This window comes from Rhinatrema bivittatum, chromosome 4 (genome assembly GCF_901001135.1).
Source record: "Rhinatrema bivittatum chromosome 4, aRhiBiv1.1, whole genome shotgun sequence".
NCBI classification, from domain to species: Eukaryota; Metazoa; Chordata; class Amphibia; order Gymnophiona; family Rhinatrematidae; genus Rhinatrema; species Rhinatrema bivittatum.
This window is the reverse complement of record NC_042618.1, coordinates 168324505-168342066: the sequence shown is the minus strand read 5'-3', so window position 1 is coordinate 168342066 and position 17562 is coordinate 168324505. Positions and strand designations below refer to the sequence as shown.

At 43.2% G+C, this 17562-nt stretch overlaps 1 protein-coding gene across 2 annotated transcripts in view; it reads right to left on the bottom strand.

Moving 5' to 3' along the window:
• RNF213 (ring finger protein 213) overlaps positions 1–17562 on the bottom strand; it is a 413312-nt gene that overhangs the window by 344617 nt on the left and 51133 nt on the right. For both annotated transcript variants that reach the window (XM_029599190.1, XM_029599191.1), the window contains exon 6: positions 7676–7875. In XM_029599190.1, coding sequence (XP_029455050.1) covers positions 7676–7875 — 200 coding nt within the window. The remainder of the gene's footprint in view (positions 1–7675; positions 7876–17562) is intronic.

The following is a 17562-nucleotide window of genomic DNA, read 5'->3' as shown; positions in this document are numbered from 1 at the left end:
ATTGCATGTTTTTGTATGGTTAGCTATGGTTGCCTTATGGTATTTTCTACTTTGACATTACGTATGACTGAGGGGCTGTGACTGGCACAGGGGCATATATGGCTCCGCCCACAAGTTTTAGTCTGTCTCCATCTACTGGTGCGGAGTCACAACCCAGGTGTCCTGGACTGATCCTTGGTACTACAGGAACGAAAATTATCAGGTAAGAAACTAATTTTCCTATGAAAATGATTGCTAAAATGACCTTTCATTGACAAAGTGCATCTTGTCAAAATATGTTATAAAAGCTTATAAATAATAAAGGAAACATGCAGACAAAAATAAAATGGAAAGCTGAAAAAACAGTAAACAAATATGTAATGCACATTCCCCAAAATAACATGCCAATCACTAAAAAAGGCTTTTTTTTTTTTTAATCTTTGTTGCCTGATCTTAGCTTTCTAATCAGTTGGTCCTAGACTCCCCCCCCCCCCCCCCAAGTACCCTTTTCTTGGTCTTTTCCCAATTCCTTTTAGAGTATTTTTCTGTTTCTTCTCTCTTCACCCGTCTTCTTCCCTTCCTCCCTGAAATACACACTCAGGCTCTTATTCTCACACACACTCAGGTTCTCAATCTTACATGCTATCACACACAGGCTCTCACTCCCCCCCCCCCCCACACACACACACTCACATGCTCTCTCTTTGAATATACAGGCTCTCACTCCCACACAAAATCTCTCAACTCACTCTTACACACACACACACAATCTACAGGTGCTCAGCCTCCTCTCGCATCTGGGCCTCCTCCTCACGGGTCACCACAAGACAGGATCAGCAGCGGTCCTGCTGCTAGGCCACCTCTTCTAGGGCTGCCGCAACATGGGATCACAGAGCCCTGCCACTGGACAACGCTCCTCCTCCTTCCTGCCCACTCGGCTCCAGCAACACTTTTCTTCCAGGGCCGCACAGGCAGGAAGAAGGAGCACAGGAAAATTGATTCTTACCTGTAATTTTTTATTCCTATAATACCATAGATTGGTCCAGACTCCCGGGTTTTGCAACCCTGCCAGCAGATGGAGATAGAGAAAGTTTTACAGACACTGCTGTATAACCTAGTGTGCCACCTGGAGTCCCTTGGTATTGACCTCTTACCCAAGCCAAGATGACAATCACACTAAAATCCATGAATGCAAACTCCAACAAGAAGGAGGATGGTGAAGTTGTAACCAAATGGAAACTATTTTCAGAAAATAAATAAATAGCGTAGAGACATATTAACAAGTCTACATTATATACAAAGCAACAGTACAAGCAGTAGACTCTCCCCAACAATGGTCAGGTCTCTGGACTGGTCTGTGGTATTACAGGAATGAAAATTAGCAGGTAAAACACACAAATTTTCCTTTCCTTTTCATACTCAGATCAGTCCAGACTCCTGGGATGTACCTAAATTCCCCTAAAATGGGTGGGACCTGGAGAGTCTTGCTCGCAGAACATTCTCACCAAAGTCCATAGAAGTCAGAACCCTGACATCCAAGCAATAACGTCTGGCAAAGGTGTGCAGCGACTTCCATATAGCCACCCTGCAAATCTCCTGCAGAGATACCTGTTGTGATTCGGCCTAAGAGGTCACTTGAGAACGCATCAAGTGAGCCTGCAAACCCTCAGGCACAAGCTGACCCTTAGATATCCAAGTTGAACAAATTGCTTTCTTAAGCCAATATGCAATTGTAGCCTTAGATGCTCGACACCCCTTCTTTGGGTTACTCCACAGAACAAAAAGGTGATCCAAACTACAGAACTCATTGGTAACCTTCAGATCTCAATACTGCATGCCTCACATCCAAAAGTCTAAGTTCTCTTGCATGAGGCACAGAGGAATCCAAATCTGGAAAGGCCAGAAGTTCCACAGTCTGACCAAGATGGAATGCCGAAATCACCTTAGGCAGAAAAAAGGGCACCGTGTGTAACAATACCTCTGACTCTGAAATCTGCAGAAAAGGATCGACAAGCCTGGAGCTCTGAAATTCTCCTAGCCGAAAAATAGCCACCAGAAAAACTATTTTAAGAGTCAGTTCCTTTACTTTTGCCCTCCACAGATGTTCAAATAGAGCACCTTCCTCACCAGAGGAGGCAAAATTATTTGCACCCCTCTGCCCCCCAAAGAAAACGTATGACATCCGGATGAATGGGCAGAGAATATCCCTGCACTTTACCTCAGAGATAGTCCAAAGTTGCTACATGTACCCTTACAGCATGGGTGCTCAAACTGGTCCTACAGGTCCCACCAGCCAGTCAGGTTTTCAAGATAGCCCTAATGAATATGCATGAGAAATATTTGCATACACAGGAGGTAGTGCATGCAAATCTCATGCATATTCATTAGGGATATCCTGAAAACATGATTTGGAGGGGGGAGGGGGCTGTAGGACTAGTTTGAGCACCCCTGCCTTAGAAAGTTAAAGGCCAGACCCTTAACCAAACTCTCCTGTAGAAGTGTCAAAATATGCGATACAGTAGCTTGAAAAGTCTGCACCCCGTTAGCGATACACCAGGATTTATTTGTTAAGGATGCGGAAGGTCAGCTGGCCCGCAACAAGGTGGTTCAAGCTTCAGAATATCCCACCCAACTTAGACATTTCCTCTATAAAGCCAGGCCAAAAAACAAAAGTGAGCCGCCTGATCCAAAAATATTGGGCCCTGGCAGAGATTTGACAGATGGCCGAACCTCAGTCAGTCAGTCTATGGCTATATTGACGAGATCTGGATGGCATGGCCACTCCGGCACCACCAGAATTGCATTGCCTGGATGTTTCTCTATCCACCATATCACCTTGCCCATCAGTGGCTATAGAGGAAAGGCAAAGAACGCTGTGAGGCCATGGTTGAACCAGTGTATGGATGCCTTCTGCGCAGTGTTCTCACAGAGTGCTGTAAAAATGAGACGCTCTGGAGTTCTGCCTGGTTGCCATTATGTCCATATAAGGAGAGCCTATTCAGGTAATAACAATCAGTACGCTCATCTCTGTTGCTAACTATAAATGTGAAATATAAAACAGAGGATCGGCAAGAATTTAATGCCCATAAGTTTTCAAACAATTTTTATTAACAAAAAAATTTTTTATATATAATTTTTAACTAGAACCCACATGTGCTTACAAACTTCATATATTAAAACCCATCAACGGCGCATTAACATACGATACCCAATCATACCATTCATTCATTCACATAAAAACACCCTAATACCTATAGGACATCACATAAATAATTTACATATATACCTATACCATCTGATATTAATATGTCCACCACAGAACAATTATCCCCAAATTGAGTACACGTGAATCATATAAACATTTATATATTGGCTAAACGCCTACATACAAAATGTTTCCAATTTACAATCAAAAATTGTATATGCGATGGACTTTTATAAGAGTTGTTATACACACTGCATATATGTTTTCATTGGTATACTCCCTCGTTGTTATACACCCAACAGGATACCTGTTTCACCCAAATATTTGGGCTTCCTCAGGGGACATAATGCGTTGTTTAGAGAACTATCACGACGAATCGTCTCAATCCCAAATTTCTTCAGTGTATAAACTCATATCATTGATGGCAATAATTTATAAAATGTATCGTTTGCACATGATCCCGGTCTCTATATCCATTTAATTAAATATTGCTCGTAACCAAACACTCATTATGAATTCAGCATAATCCAGAAGTTCAAGAGCAATGCTTCAAATGACTTCCAATAGGCCTATTGGAATCATGTGCAAACGATACATTTTATAAATTATTGCCATCAATGATATGAGTTTATACACTGAAGAAATTTGGGATTGAGACGATTCGTCGTGATAGTTCTCTAAACAACGCATTATGTCCCCTGAGGAAGCCCAAATATTTGGGTGAAACAGGTATCCTGTTGGGTGTATAACAACGAGGGAGTATACCAATGAAAACATATATGCAGTGTGTATAACAATTCTTATAAAAGTCCATCGCATATACAATTTTTGATTGTAAATTGGAAACATTTTGTATGTAGGCGTTTAACCAATATATAAATGTTTATATGATTCACGTGTACTCAATTTGGGGATAATTGTTCTGTGGTGGACATATTAATATCAGATGGTATAGGTATATATGTAAATTATTTATGTGATGTCCTATAGGTATTAGGGTGTTTTTATGTGAATGAATGAATGGTATGATTGGGTATCGTATGTTAATGCGCCGATGATGGGTTTTAATATATGAAGTTTGTAAGCACATGTGGGTTCTAGTTAAAAATTATATATAAAAAATTTTTTTGTTAATAAAAATTGTTTGAAAACTTATGGGCATTAAATTCTTGCCGATCCTCTGTTTTATATTTCACACATATAAGGAGAGCCCCATCTTTTGCGAATGAGATGCATCACCATCTCAGACTATTCCCACTCTCTGGGGTCTAATTTCCTCCGACTGAGAAAATCTGCCTGAACGTTGTCCATTCCAGCAACGTGAGAAGCTGCTATCTGCTCCAGGTGCAGTTCTGCCCAGAGACTCAACTTCGGGGCCTCCTGAGCCACTGCCCAACTCGTTAACACCCTGCTGGATGATGTAGGCCACCACTGTCACATTGTCCGATAGGACCCGCACTACATGGCTGCGTAACCATAGCAGAAAGGCAAGTAAAGCATAGCGCGCCACTCGTCTCTAATTGATAGATAGACTATGAGCCTCTTTCTTCGATCACTGGCCCTGCACTGACTGATCTTGACACACCGCTCCCCAACCAGAGAGGCTGGTATCACTGGCGAGTATCACCCAATCCGAACCTCAAATTCCATTCCTTTTTAATACTAAATTTTTTCTCTCCAGAATGCAAGTTTTACACCATCTACCATCTGCTAGAGATAGAAATACCGAGAGACTGCAGGTGGCACACTAGGTTATAATCAGTGTCAGTGAAACTTTCTCTGTCTTCATCTACTGGCAGGGATGCAAAACTCAGGAGTCTGGACTGATCTGGGTATGAACAGAACTGGAGGTTTGGGTTGGGGAAGGAAGGGTGTCGCTTCTTTTCTTCAGGCCATGGTAGGATGAGCTCCATCATGGCTCCGCTGATCTTCCTGAAGGGGGATAAACGCTGTGTGCAGCCATGAGAAAAGTTGTGCTTGGCCGTGCATGTGCACAGCTTAGAAAAAACAGATGTCACAGTAGAAATCAGTTTAGTGGGGAGATAACCCACTTCTCATGGCTAGACTCGTGTAGCAGGATGAGAAAGAAAATATATTTGTTCATGTTCAGCCTTCTTTCCCAGTCTCTTGGTGGCTAAATTTTGGTTCTAGTCTTTACCTATCCCTGTGAAGCCTAATACAAAAGCATTCTTGATACAGCCAACAAGCTTAATTGCTGCGAGATAGTGCAGAGTACAGTGCAACGTCCAGCTGGCTGTCGCCATCTTGAATTTAGCATAGACCAGGTAGGAGGGATTTACTTTCCCTCTTGTCACCAGCCTGTCTGTGGTGATCTGCTAAGGGTTACATATGGCTTTTGGGATGGGGTGGGGTAGGAGTCCCCAGAAGGCATTCAGAGATCATGCTGGGAAGGGAGGGGAGAAGTATTCACTGGCCCAACCTTGTGGAAGAATGGAAGCCTCAGCATCAGACTGCCAGAGGTGGGAAGATGGACACCACCAGCTTGGGTGGACAATTTTTCTTGAAGGCTCAAGACCGCAGGGGAGTTGCTGGGGGATGATGCAACATGTCTATATATAGATTTTCACCGTCTCAAAATGATGGTAAAAAACATGCAGGTGAACTATGAACAAACATTCTGAATATCTAAGGGGCAAACAGCAGGTCTACAGGAAATCTACAAGCTGATGTTCAAAGGGAAACTCCCCAAGAGCCGTGCACATGCACTCCATAGTTGCAAAGTCCACATGGGGATTTTAAAATTAAATCCCTCCCCCCAATTCACCCCCGCCTATGGGCCTACCACCTTTTTCCCCCCATAGCAAAATCTAGCTGCTTTGTGGAAGACTTAATCAAGCAAGTATTTGTCTGAGAGTTAATTGGTGTTCTAATATGGGCTGGAATTAGTTTAGGAGTGATCCTACCCCAGAACATGGCTTTATTATGCATCACATTTGGGGTTATTTGGTAAGGCTGACAGTGATCTGTATTCATTATTGATGTTTTTTGTGCTCTGTATTTGTATACTTTTAGGTATGTTTTTATTGTAAGTTGCTTTGTCTCTCGACATTAGTGACCAACAAATACTGAAGTAAATAAACTGCTTAGCTCTCTGGGTATATTACTTTGTAAATTCTCCTAATTTAAGTCTCTCTCCCAACCTACCCCATATCCTCTACTCCCCAGAATGCCCAATGTTTTTCTATAGCTCATTATAGCCATTGGGGCAGGGAGAGAACTAGCTGTGCAACCCTCTAATTACTCAGCTAAATTGTCAGAAAACTTTTCTCACCATGTGCACAGAGACAAAGTTCCTGGTGAACCTCTTTCCAAACACAGGAACACTACGGATTTATGTTAAAAAGTAATAATTTATCCTAATCCTGAAATCAGTCCTCTGAATGAACTCATTGTGTTCCTTTCTGCTTATCCTTCATATTCAGACTCCCCAGAAAGGTTTCTTATAAATTTGCAGCCAAGTAAAACCAAGCTGAGAAGCAGAAATCTCTCAAAACAAGCACAATGTATAGATGTACTGCTTGGTTTGATTAATTTGTTTTATATATATGTATTTTATTTTACAACTTTGTATTTATGATTTTTAGATTGCCTTGTGTACATTGTAAGTTATTTTATTAATAATTTTGTACATAGCATGAATTTTATTTTATCTACAAAAGGTGTAAACTATGAAACTAGTTAGTTAATGTGGGAAACAATTTTTGCCATACTGATACATGGCAACTAAAAATTGTAATGTTCATGTCCTGCCCCCACAGGCTGAATTGAGCAATGCCTTTCATCCATAACTGTGCGCTGGATTCTAGTATGTGCTCCTGTATTATGATTAGGGGTAGCAGACCAGAAGAAATCTAGATGGTACGTCTAGGGATAGAACAGCCTCCACTGGAACGTGAAACACTGAGCTCTGATTTATAGGCTAGCATTGCTTGGCACAAAGAAATCTGAGCTATGCATGTCTGTAGATTAGCACTGCTTGAAACAAAGAAACATAAACTTGCATGTTTGTGTATGGTATACTATAAATTCTCGCCTCCAGCCCCATATTCCTCAGATGGAAGACAGCTAGATGCAGATCTGTTCTCCTCACACATCAAAGAATTCCTTGTACCTTAAGCTAACTCCTTGCAGGGACAACACCAGGTTTTATTACTTATTTACTGATGTCGAGATAAGGGAAGCAGACCTATGATTTAGTGTGTTATTGTCTCTCTCTTTTTGATGTTCTGTACATAAGCATGTGGCTAGCAATAGTTTTACTTTATTTTCTTACATGCACATATGTTATATGTATGGCCTGTGTAAATTACTAGTATGATTTCCTCCATCAAGATAGCATATTTATGCCAGAACCTTTTGCACTAAATATTGTTTTATGAAAGTAAATATTTCTACTCATCTCCTGTGTCCATGTTATCTCCTTCTCCACACGATTTACAATCAGAGACAACGCCCATTACAGCTGCTTACCTCCATCATCAAGACAATCGCGCTTTATAAACAAGCAGCGGTTCACATTAATCCCATCTGTGACATCGGGTTTGTAGATAAATTCATATACAAATTTTTTCGTGCCACGTACACAGTATTTGTAAGGAATGGAAGTATTCAGGTTCTCCTTGGAAATAACTGTGTAACCCTCCAAAAGAAATCCATGATCTCCCAGGTCTCTGTTTGAGGCATAAAACATAGTAAGAGGTCACAAAAAGGCATTTCCCCAAGCCCTGGGGGGAGAGATACCACACCACTGCAACCTGGACCTTAGCAAAACTCACCACTGGTTTTCACTTTTTTCTTTTATTGTTTGCCGCCTTGCATCAGTAAAAAATGCAAAGTGCATGTACTGCCACGTTAAACGTGGAGGCTAGACCTATCCTGTAACAGACTATGCTCAAACTGGCAATGACCTGTCATGTTAACATGCATTGAACGATAGGTGGAAGCAAGGGACTAGAATTTCATCCTTCCACTGTACAATGTGTTTGCTAGTTCACATTTGGAATACAGGGTTCAGTTTTGAGTAACACAAGAATATCCAAACATGAAAACATATATAAAGAAGGGTTACAGAGTACAAACAAACAAACAAAAAAAAAAGTCAAGAAAGTCTGGGGCTACTTAATTCAGAAAAAAAAAAGATATTTAAGAGTAGGCAAGTGTTGGGCCCTACAAGGATCCTACAATTGATCTTTTTATTAAAATAGCCAGAAACAAAATAAGGGACATCTTAAGATATAGCTATGATTAATTTCCCCCTCTCCCGGCTAACACTCTCTTGTACAAAATTTTGATTACTTATGATTAATCTATTGTTTATTTTGTTAATTCTTAAGTTGTTCTCGAGTTGCCTCTCTCCATTGTATTTTTCACACCTATAAGAACATGCCATACTGGGTCAGACCAAAGGTCCATCAAGCCCAGCATCCTGTTTCCAACAGTGGCCAATCCAGGCCATAAGAACCTGGCAAGTACCCAAAAACTAAGTCTATTCCATGTAACCATTGCTAATGGCAGTGGCTATTCTCTAAGTGAACTTAATAGCAGGTAATGGACTTCTCCCCCAAGAACTTATCCAATCCTTTTTTAAACACAGCTATACTAACTGCACTAACCACATCCTCTGGCAACAAATTCCAGAGTTTAATTGTGCGTTGAATGAAAAAGAACTTTCTCCAATTAGTTTTAAATGTGCCCCATGCTAACTTCATGGAGTGTCCCCTAGTCCTTCTATTATCCGAAAGAGTAAATAACAGATTCACATCTACCCTATGACCTAGCAGTTCCTTTTGCCCCCCCCCCCCCCCCGACCCTCTTCTATGTATTTTTCAATCCTGCATGTTTGATGTAAACCAATATTTATTTATTTAGAAACTTTTATATACCGGTATTTGTGGGGACATCATAGCGGTTCACATATTAACTGAAAGATTGGAAAATACATTGCAACAGGGGAATGTAACTGGGCGGGGGTAGCACAGAAAGGCAGTAGGAAGGATAGGAAGGATAGGAGAACAATATGATGTCCCCACTAATATTGGTATAGAAAAATTACTAAAAATTTAAAAATTTCAAACCCCATTCTAATGTACCCGCAGAAAACATTTTTTCATTAGTGCTCCCTAGATATTTTTGAGCTGATTACTTGACAATGTATTTGAATTTGCCCTTCATACTTCTGGGTCAGACTCTTGAGCACTGTTAGACAAGTTAAAAAAAAAATGTGTGTTTTGTGCAGTGGGTCTTGCATTGATGTTAAAGCACTGAATCTTCACCCTCTTTAAATAGCGAATAAGCCCCCCCAGGCTAAGCACACCTTCCTTTTATCCTCCCTCCTCTCATTCTGTTGGGCCATTTGTTCACAGCTGTGAAGGTTCGGTTCTTAGAGCTTCAAATGCACCATTAGAACCTTATTTACTGGGGTTGGAAAACCAGTGCTATTACCATTTATTATTTTCTATAGTGCTGTAAGATATATGTAGCAACCACAAATTCACAGAGACAATTCACCCACCCACCCGACAGATCCTCTCCCAGAAAACCCTGGATTTCCCCCCCAGGCGGGGCAGTTAGACATTCCTTCCTCCTACACATCTCATACCACTTATATCTGGACTTAGATTTACTGCATTAATTGATCCCAGACCTTATAACTGTCCCTCTACTTTATTTTATTTATTTCACCAACCTGCATTCATGTTGGATGCAGGTTTCTCATCCTTTGTCCTAATAAGACAAAGGTCCTCAATTGCTCGCATCCTTTATCAATTGTTAATTCTCCCATTGCCGTTGCAATTATCCGTTCAGTTCCCCCGGTTTTTCCCAGTTCTATGTAACCTCCTGCTTTTGTTCTATGTAATGCCCTGTGCAACACTGTTCTATGTAATGCCTTGGGCCCTTCTGTTGTTACATGTACACCGATTTGATATGTTTTCTTTCAACATGAAAGTCGGTATAAAAAAGTAATACATACATACCTACATACATGAATGAATGAATGATAGATTCCCTTATAGGATATTTTAGTGAATGCTAAATTTAAGTAACACTTTCCAATAAAGCAGTCAGAAAAATAAATTCCAAAGTAAATTGTACAACTTTTTAAAAGAAAAGGATATTGGTGGGTCTGAGGATAGAGCTACACACTAGGGAAAAGCACTAATCTACAAATTCTAACCTCATCACCAGATTTAGGGTTAGGAAAGAATTTTCTCACCACAACACAAATAACAGTTGTGTAACTATGTAGCATGGCCTAGGGGCACACCAATGACACAGCAATAATTGTTTGTGCCCTAGAGCAAGTCTAAGACACCCCCACCCAACCAGCAATGAAAATGACAGGGGGAGAAGTTCACCCCTTCCAAGGAAGGACAGATTTGAGTAACTCTGAATTTGATCCCTGCAGTTCCTAGCACAGGCTTAGGTTGGCTGGACCTGTGCCTCAGTCTGCTGCCACCTTCCAGAAGCACCACTAGGGGGGAGGGGGAAAGAGAGAAACTGTGCTAGTATCAGGTCAAGCTTTAACCAAACATCTGCAGATAAAAGACTGCAGTCTAAAATATTCAGAGAATCCCAAACTTCAATTTTCTTCCATAAATATAACACTTCTTAGAGAGGCAATTTCCTGTCTCAGTAACACAGTTAGGTGAATTCTGGCACACCACAGTGACCAATTAATTTAAATATAGAAATATAGAAAAGTGATGGCAGAAGACAACCACACCACCTATCTTTCTGCTCATCCACACTCTTATTTAAAAAAAATGCTAAGCAAGGTACAGATCACAAAAGGAGCATAATGAGAAATTACTACTAACCTGATAATTTCCTTTTCTTTAGGGCAGTCAGATGAATCCAGATTCCTTCCCTTGGCTGCCGTATGATTGCATAATGATCCTCTTGTGTGCCTACACGTTACTGGGCTTACTGGTAAGTGTTACTCCAGTCCTTAGAGTAGTGTTCTTACATTCTTGTTTGAGCTCAATGTTGCCTGTGGGCTGGGAATTGCAATGGTTATCTGTTTTTAATCAGGCTTTTTGCTAGTTTGTTCACAGATGCTTTTGAAGAGAATACTGGCAGGCTGTTGTCACTGCAGGATTATATATATTGTGACGTTAGTTTGCTCCATCTCCATCTGCTGGTAGAGGTGCATAATATACTTGTTCTGCATTCATCTGACTGTCCTAAAGAAAAGAAAATTATCATCAGGTAAATTGGTAATTTCTCATTTCTTAGCATCCAATCAGATGAATCTAGAACAAGTGGGATGTACCCAAGCTACTCCCGAATAGGGCGGGGGATGCCAGCTGTCCAGTCAAAACCGCACGTGCAAAGACTGCGTCCGCCTGGGCTTGCACATCCAGACGATAAAACCTGGAAAGGTGTGTAATGAGGACCACGTCGCAGCTCGGAAAATGTCAACGGGAGACATCAATTAAACTTCTGCTCATGATACTGCCTAAGCTCGAGTGGAATGGGCCCAAACCAGACTAGGGAATGGCTTCTCAGCATCCACGTATGCAGCCGAGACTACCTCCTGAATCCAGTGAGCTATTGCAGTGCGCAAGACTGGCTCTCCCTGTTTAGTACCACCAGTGAGGACAAACAAGTGCTCCAACCTACACAAAGGCCAAGTGACTTCCAGATACCTGACATGGCTCCTGACATCCAAGAGCCGCAACAGATGAGACTCTTCTACATCCCTCACCCTGTCCAAAGATGGTAGGGAGATGGACTGGGTCAAACAAAACTCAGAGACCACATTCAGTAAAAAGAGAAAGAGCTCCTGGCAAGACGAGGCCTGCAGCTTGGAAACCCTATGTGCAGAACGAGTTGCCACAAGGAACACTGTTTTCGAGGCCAGCAACCACAAGGACAGAGAATGTAACAGTCAAAACTTGGGCCTACCAAAAAATCCAAAACCAATTTGAGACTCCACAGGGGCACCAGAAATGCAAAGGACGACGAAGATGTTCCACTCCTTTCAGAAAACGGGCCACATCAGGATGAGCAGACACAGATCCACCATTGACCGGACTCCTGAAACAGGCGAGAGCAGTTACTTGTACCCTTAAGGAATGAAAAGCCAAATCTTTATTAAAGCCATCCTACAAAAATTCCAAAATGAGGGGTATCTTGACCGAACAAGGAAGAGTTCCTCGAACCTCACAGCAGGCCTCAAATACTCTCCAAATCTGCACATAGGCCGAGGAAGTGGAGGACTTTCTACCTCGAACAAGGTGGAGATCACTGCTCCAGAGTATCCATATTTCAGCAAGCAAGCCCTTTCAAAGGCCATACCATAAGACAAAATCAAAAGTCTGATCTTTGTGAAGGACAAGCCCCTGCTGCAACAGATTCCTGTGCACCAGAAGTTGAAGAGGCAAATACACCAAGAGCCTCCGTAGATCTGAATACCACAGTCCCCTGGGTCAATCTGAAGCAACCAAGAGCACCATCCTTCCGTGGTGTCCGATCCTTCTAAATCATTCTGCCCAACATGGACCATGGAGAAAAGGCATACAGCAACTTGTCTTCCAGCCACTCCTGCACTACGACATCGATCCCTAATGACCTCAGATCTCTTCTGCGGCTGAAGAATCGTGAAACCTTCATAGTGCGCAGAGTCTCAATAGGTCCAGGAACAGGAAACCCCAGCGATCCAGAATATGCTGAAACACCTCATCTCTCCCTGCTGAGAAAGTCTGCTCTTACATTGTCTATGCCTGTGATGTGCGAGGCTGAGATCATCTGGAGATTCACCTCTGCCCATTCCATAAATTGATCTATTTCCTTTGACACTTGCTGGCTCTTGGTACTTCTCTGCCTATTGATGTAAGCCACAGTCATTGCATTGTCAGACATTATGCGGACCGAGCAACCCTGCAGCCTGTCGCCAAACTGCAAACATGCCAACCAGACCACCCTGGCCCCCAGGTGATTGATGTTCCAGAGAGACTCTCTGCACTCCAGCACAGTCAGCTTCTGATACTGAGCTCACCAGCCAAGAAACTCACATCCGTTGTCAGTAATAGCTAGTCCAGAGGAAATAGCAAAACTCCCTTATGTAGAGGATCCACCCGCAGCCACTACTACAGTTGGGAGACCACCTCCATCCGCAGGTGGAGCCGAATCAATAGCCCTGAGACTGCGGATGTCACCAAGACAGCAGGGAGTTGTTTGAGTCATTTTTTGTTACTTTTGCTGAGGATGTATATAGAGGATAGGCCGTATGGATTTAGAGTTTTCACCCAGACACAAACTAGTTTAAAGGCCACAGGCCAACCTCTGAGTGAACTTCTGTTTACTCTCTTGCACTGTGAAATGTTAAGAACAGGCAAAAGTCTGTTTATTTAGTTATTCCACTAAGTCTATGATGAGAAAACTAGCAATTAACTTATACTAAAGCCTGAGAGAGAAAGTGAAGGCCACACAGCTGTATCTGAAATCTGATAACTCAAAGGGAGGGAACACCACTGCTTTCACAAGCGTTTGTAGTGTATAAGGAGAAACAGAGGGGGAGAGAAAGCCCTGGACGTGATGGTACAGTTGATCCTTTAGAAATGTTATCTTTTCATATCTATGTAGCAATTGTTATTATCTACCATTACTTCTTCTATACGATCTGATTTTATTTGTTCTATCCTCCTCTTGCTGAAATAAAAACTTACTTTCTTACCTGGAACTGTGATGTACTGAATCAAAGTTTGTGTGTGGCTCTTTGTGTTGGGAATTAGCTCCTGGGTTCAAGACCCCAGGTATAATCCCAGTAATTGCAAGTGTTTATATGAGATTAGCCCCCCAGGTCAGAGCCCCTGGGCAGGATACGAGTGTGCATGGTCTGAACCCATAACAGGAGCGCTGAAGAGGACGCATATGCACCTTGGCTCACAGTACCACTTCCAGGGACGCCACCATAAAGCCAAGGACCTGCAGGTAGGAACATACAGTCAGGCACAGAGTGTTCAACAACACATGGAGCTGAGCTAGCAACTTCGGAGTTCGAGCATCCAGCAGGAACACCTTGCCCTGCTTCATGTCGAACTGAACCCCCAAGTTTCCAGTGAGTGAGTAAGTTGAAGACTGCTCATGGCTAGGTTCACCACCTAGCCGAGCTCCCGCAACAGGGAATTCACCTTGTGGCTCTCTTCCAGCAACTGGGTACGAACCAGCCAGTTGTCCAAATATGGGTGTACCAGGATTCCATCCTCTCTCAACTCTGTCACAACTACCATCATTACCTTGGAACACGTCCTGGAAGCAGCAGCCAGACCACAGGACAGAGCCCAAAACTGAAAGTGGCGTCCCAGAACTGTGAACCGCAGGAAACTATGTTCAAGTCGGATGGGAATATGCAGATACACCACAGACAGCTCCAGAGAGATCAGAAACTCCCCCTATTGCATGGCCATTATCACCAAGTGCAATGTTTCCATCTGAAAATGCTTCACATGAAGATGACAGTTGATGCCTTTGAGGTCCAGGATGGGACGAAAAGAATCCTCCTTCTTTGGCACAATGAAATAAATGGAATATCGCCCCACATTTTCTTGAGACTTGGGCACTGGGACCATAGCCCTCAGAATGAGGAGCGTTGCCAATGTACCTTGCTTCTTCTGCGGAGAATGGCAGAGAGACTCCATGAACACGTTCAGAGGAACACTGCATAGCCTTCTCTTATCACGTCCAGAACCCACTGATCCGATGTGATCTTGACCCACCTCTGAAAAGAGAGAGAGACATTCCCCTATCTCCTGTTCCCAGGGGTGGGTCAGCAAACCTTCAATGGGAGGCTCAGGAGGTTTCACTATCCGAGCCTGCTCCTCTTCTACGTTGTCGGGGACGAAAAGGACAGAGACCTGCCGAAAAGCCGAATCCTCTGAAAAGTCATTCCTCTATAGGATAGAAAATGCTTGGGTCCTCTAGGACAACCTCTCATGTTAAAGGAGTGCGCCTGCTTCTTATCCTCCGGCAAACAAGGAATCGGAAACTCGCCCCACTTACTGGCCAGTTTCACCAACTCGCTACCAAACAAAAGCGAGCCATTAAAGGGCAATTTGGTGAGGCTAGACTTGGAGGTCGCATCGGCCGACCAATTTCATAACCATAACTGACGCCTGGCTGCTACTATCAAAGCCACCCCTCTGGCTGAAATGCGGACCAAATCACAGCCCGCATCTGCCAAGAAGGCAGCAGCTACCTTCATAATTGCCCTGTTTACCCCCGAGTCATCAACCTCCTCGGGAGAAGTAAACAAAAGTGAGCCAAACAACAAGAAGGGATCTGCAAAGTCATTGCTACTGCTTCAAATGCTTGCTTGAGGATAGATTCAATCTTATCAGAGCATCCTTCAAGGCCACTCCTCCTTCCAAAGGAATAGTGGTCTGCAAAGAGAATGCACACATGAGTACATCTACCTTCTGAAAACACAAGCGCTCTCTTACTACTGGATCGAGGGCACAGACTATCCAAAGTCCGCTCCCTTTGAAATTAGCCTCCGGGGCGCCTCACTCAAGATCAATCAATTCTTCAATGGCCTCCATCATGGGGAAAAAACAAGAGGATATATGCCAGGAAACCAAAATAGGATTTCTTTTCGGCTCAGACACCAAATCTGCCCAAGGAACTCCAAGCATTTTCAAAGTCTGGGAAACCAGAGCCAGCAGTTCATCTTTATGAAAGAATCTTAACAGTTCTATATGGTTCTAATCCAGGAGGGATTTCCCCAACCTCAAGAGAAGCAGGATTGGTGTCCTCATTTGTGCCTTTTGGATCTCCATCCAGAGGTTCTGCTGCCACTCTAGGATTAATCTGGTGACTAACAGAAGGCCCAAGCAAACTTCCCACCTGCTCCTCCATCTGAGAAGCCCTGGAAGGGGCCAAGGACAACGCCTGAAGAAAGGACTGCAACCTATGGGAAAAAAAACAAACTCTACCCAAGAAAAAGTAGGGGTGTCCAGACCCAGAGGAACCTAAGCTACTGTCCCCTGCTGAGGAACCAGTTAGGGGAGTTTCTAAACCAGGCATCCTACTTGAGTCATCTTTCCCCAGACCCACATCCGGCTGGGAAGAACCAGGCTTAGTAAAATCAGAGAAAGACAATTTTCCCTGAGCCTTCAAACAGCGCTGACACAAATTAGCAGGCACTCCTGGCTGAGATGCCCAAATATGACAAGTAGTGGAAGAGAAAGGTGCTTAGGCTTCTTAGGTAGAGGTGCCATTTTGGCAGAGAGTGCCCTCAGAGGCCACCGGAAACGTGGGTCTAGATGCTAGTTTTTGGTTTTTTTGGGGGTTTTTTGTTTGTTTGTTTGTTTTTTTACCTACGTGCCCAACTAGGTGCTCAAAAATTAGGCACCTACCTAGGCAGTCAAAAAATTAAGAGCACAGAAAACTTAAGGACATAGGACACCTGCGCACAAAGGCAAGCATCACTTAATGTGGTTGCACAGACAAAAAAACCCAACTGTGCAACCAAAAACTGGGCGCACAGCTAGATGCGCACACTGGCCCGACAATCCTGTAGAGAGCAGCCTTAGAAGCACGTGAAAAGCTGTTGCGGCCCACCACGCAGCGAAAAGTCTCATAACAGAGCCTAGCTTAAAGAGGCTGCTCAACCTACCAGGCTGCCCACATCCCTCGACGACCACCATCCCCCCCATGGAGTGGGACAAACATCGGACCCACATGCCGAGCACAGAGACAGAGGGAGGAGGAAGCCTTTTCTTCTAAGTCTCTAAGTTTTTTGAGTCAAAAACTTACCAGAACTCAGCCTTACCTGGCTGAGTACAGAGATGGACTCCAGCTGTTGGGGGAGAGGGCATGGGCCGTCACCACCACACTCTGCTTCCTGCACCTGCTGCCTTTCAGCTGCACAAGCAGCTAAGTACATGACGGCTGAAAAACCAGTTGGTGGACAAAGGCCTCATCTGAGAGACCTTGGAAATCACCTCAGGAATTCTCAACTGTGAGAGGAGCCAACTGGTTATCACCACAGGAGAGTGGGGCAAATTTATTTCCTTAATTCTCCTTTCCTTAAAATGAAGCAATCCCCAGTGGGGAGATGTATGTCCACCATCTGCTGGAGACAAAAAATATTGGCAGGCTGATGGCACTGCAGGGATATATGTACAGTGACGTCAGTTTGCTCCATCCCCATCTGCTGGTAGAGGTACATAACCCACTTGTTCTGGATTCATCTAACTGGACATTAAGAAATTAAATACGAGCAAAAAATCTCAAATAAAATGACAATCACAGAAACATCTACAAATTTAAATGCAACATAATAAATCAAAATCAAAAAACACCATCTACTAAAACAACCTGAGCCAGAACATATCCAGCCATACTATCTGATT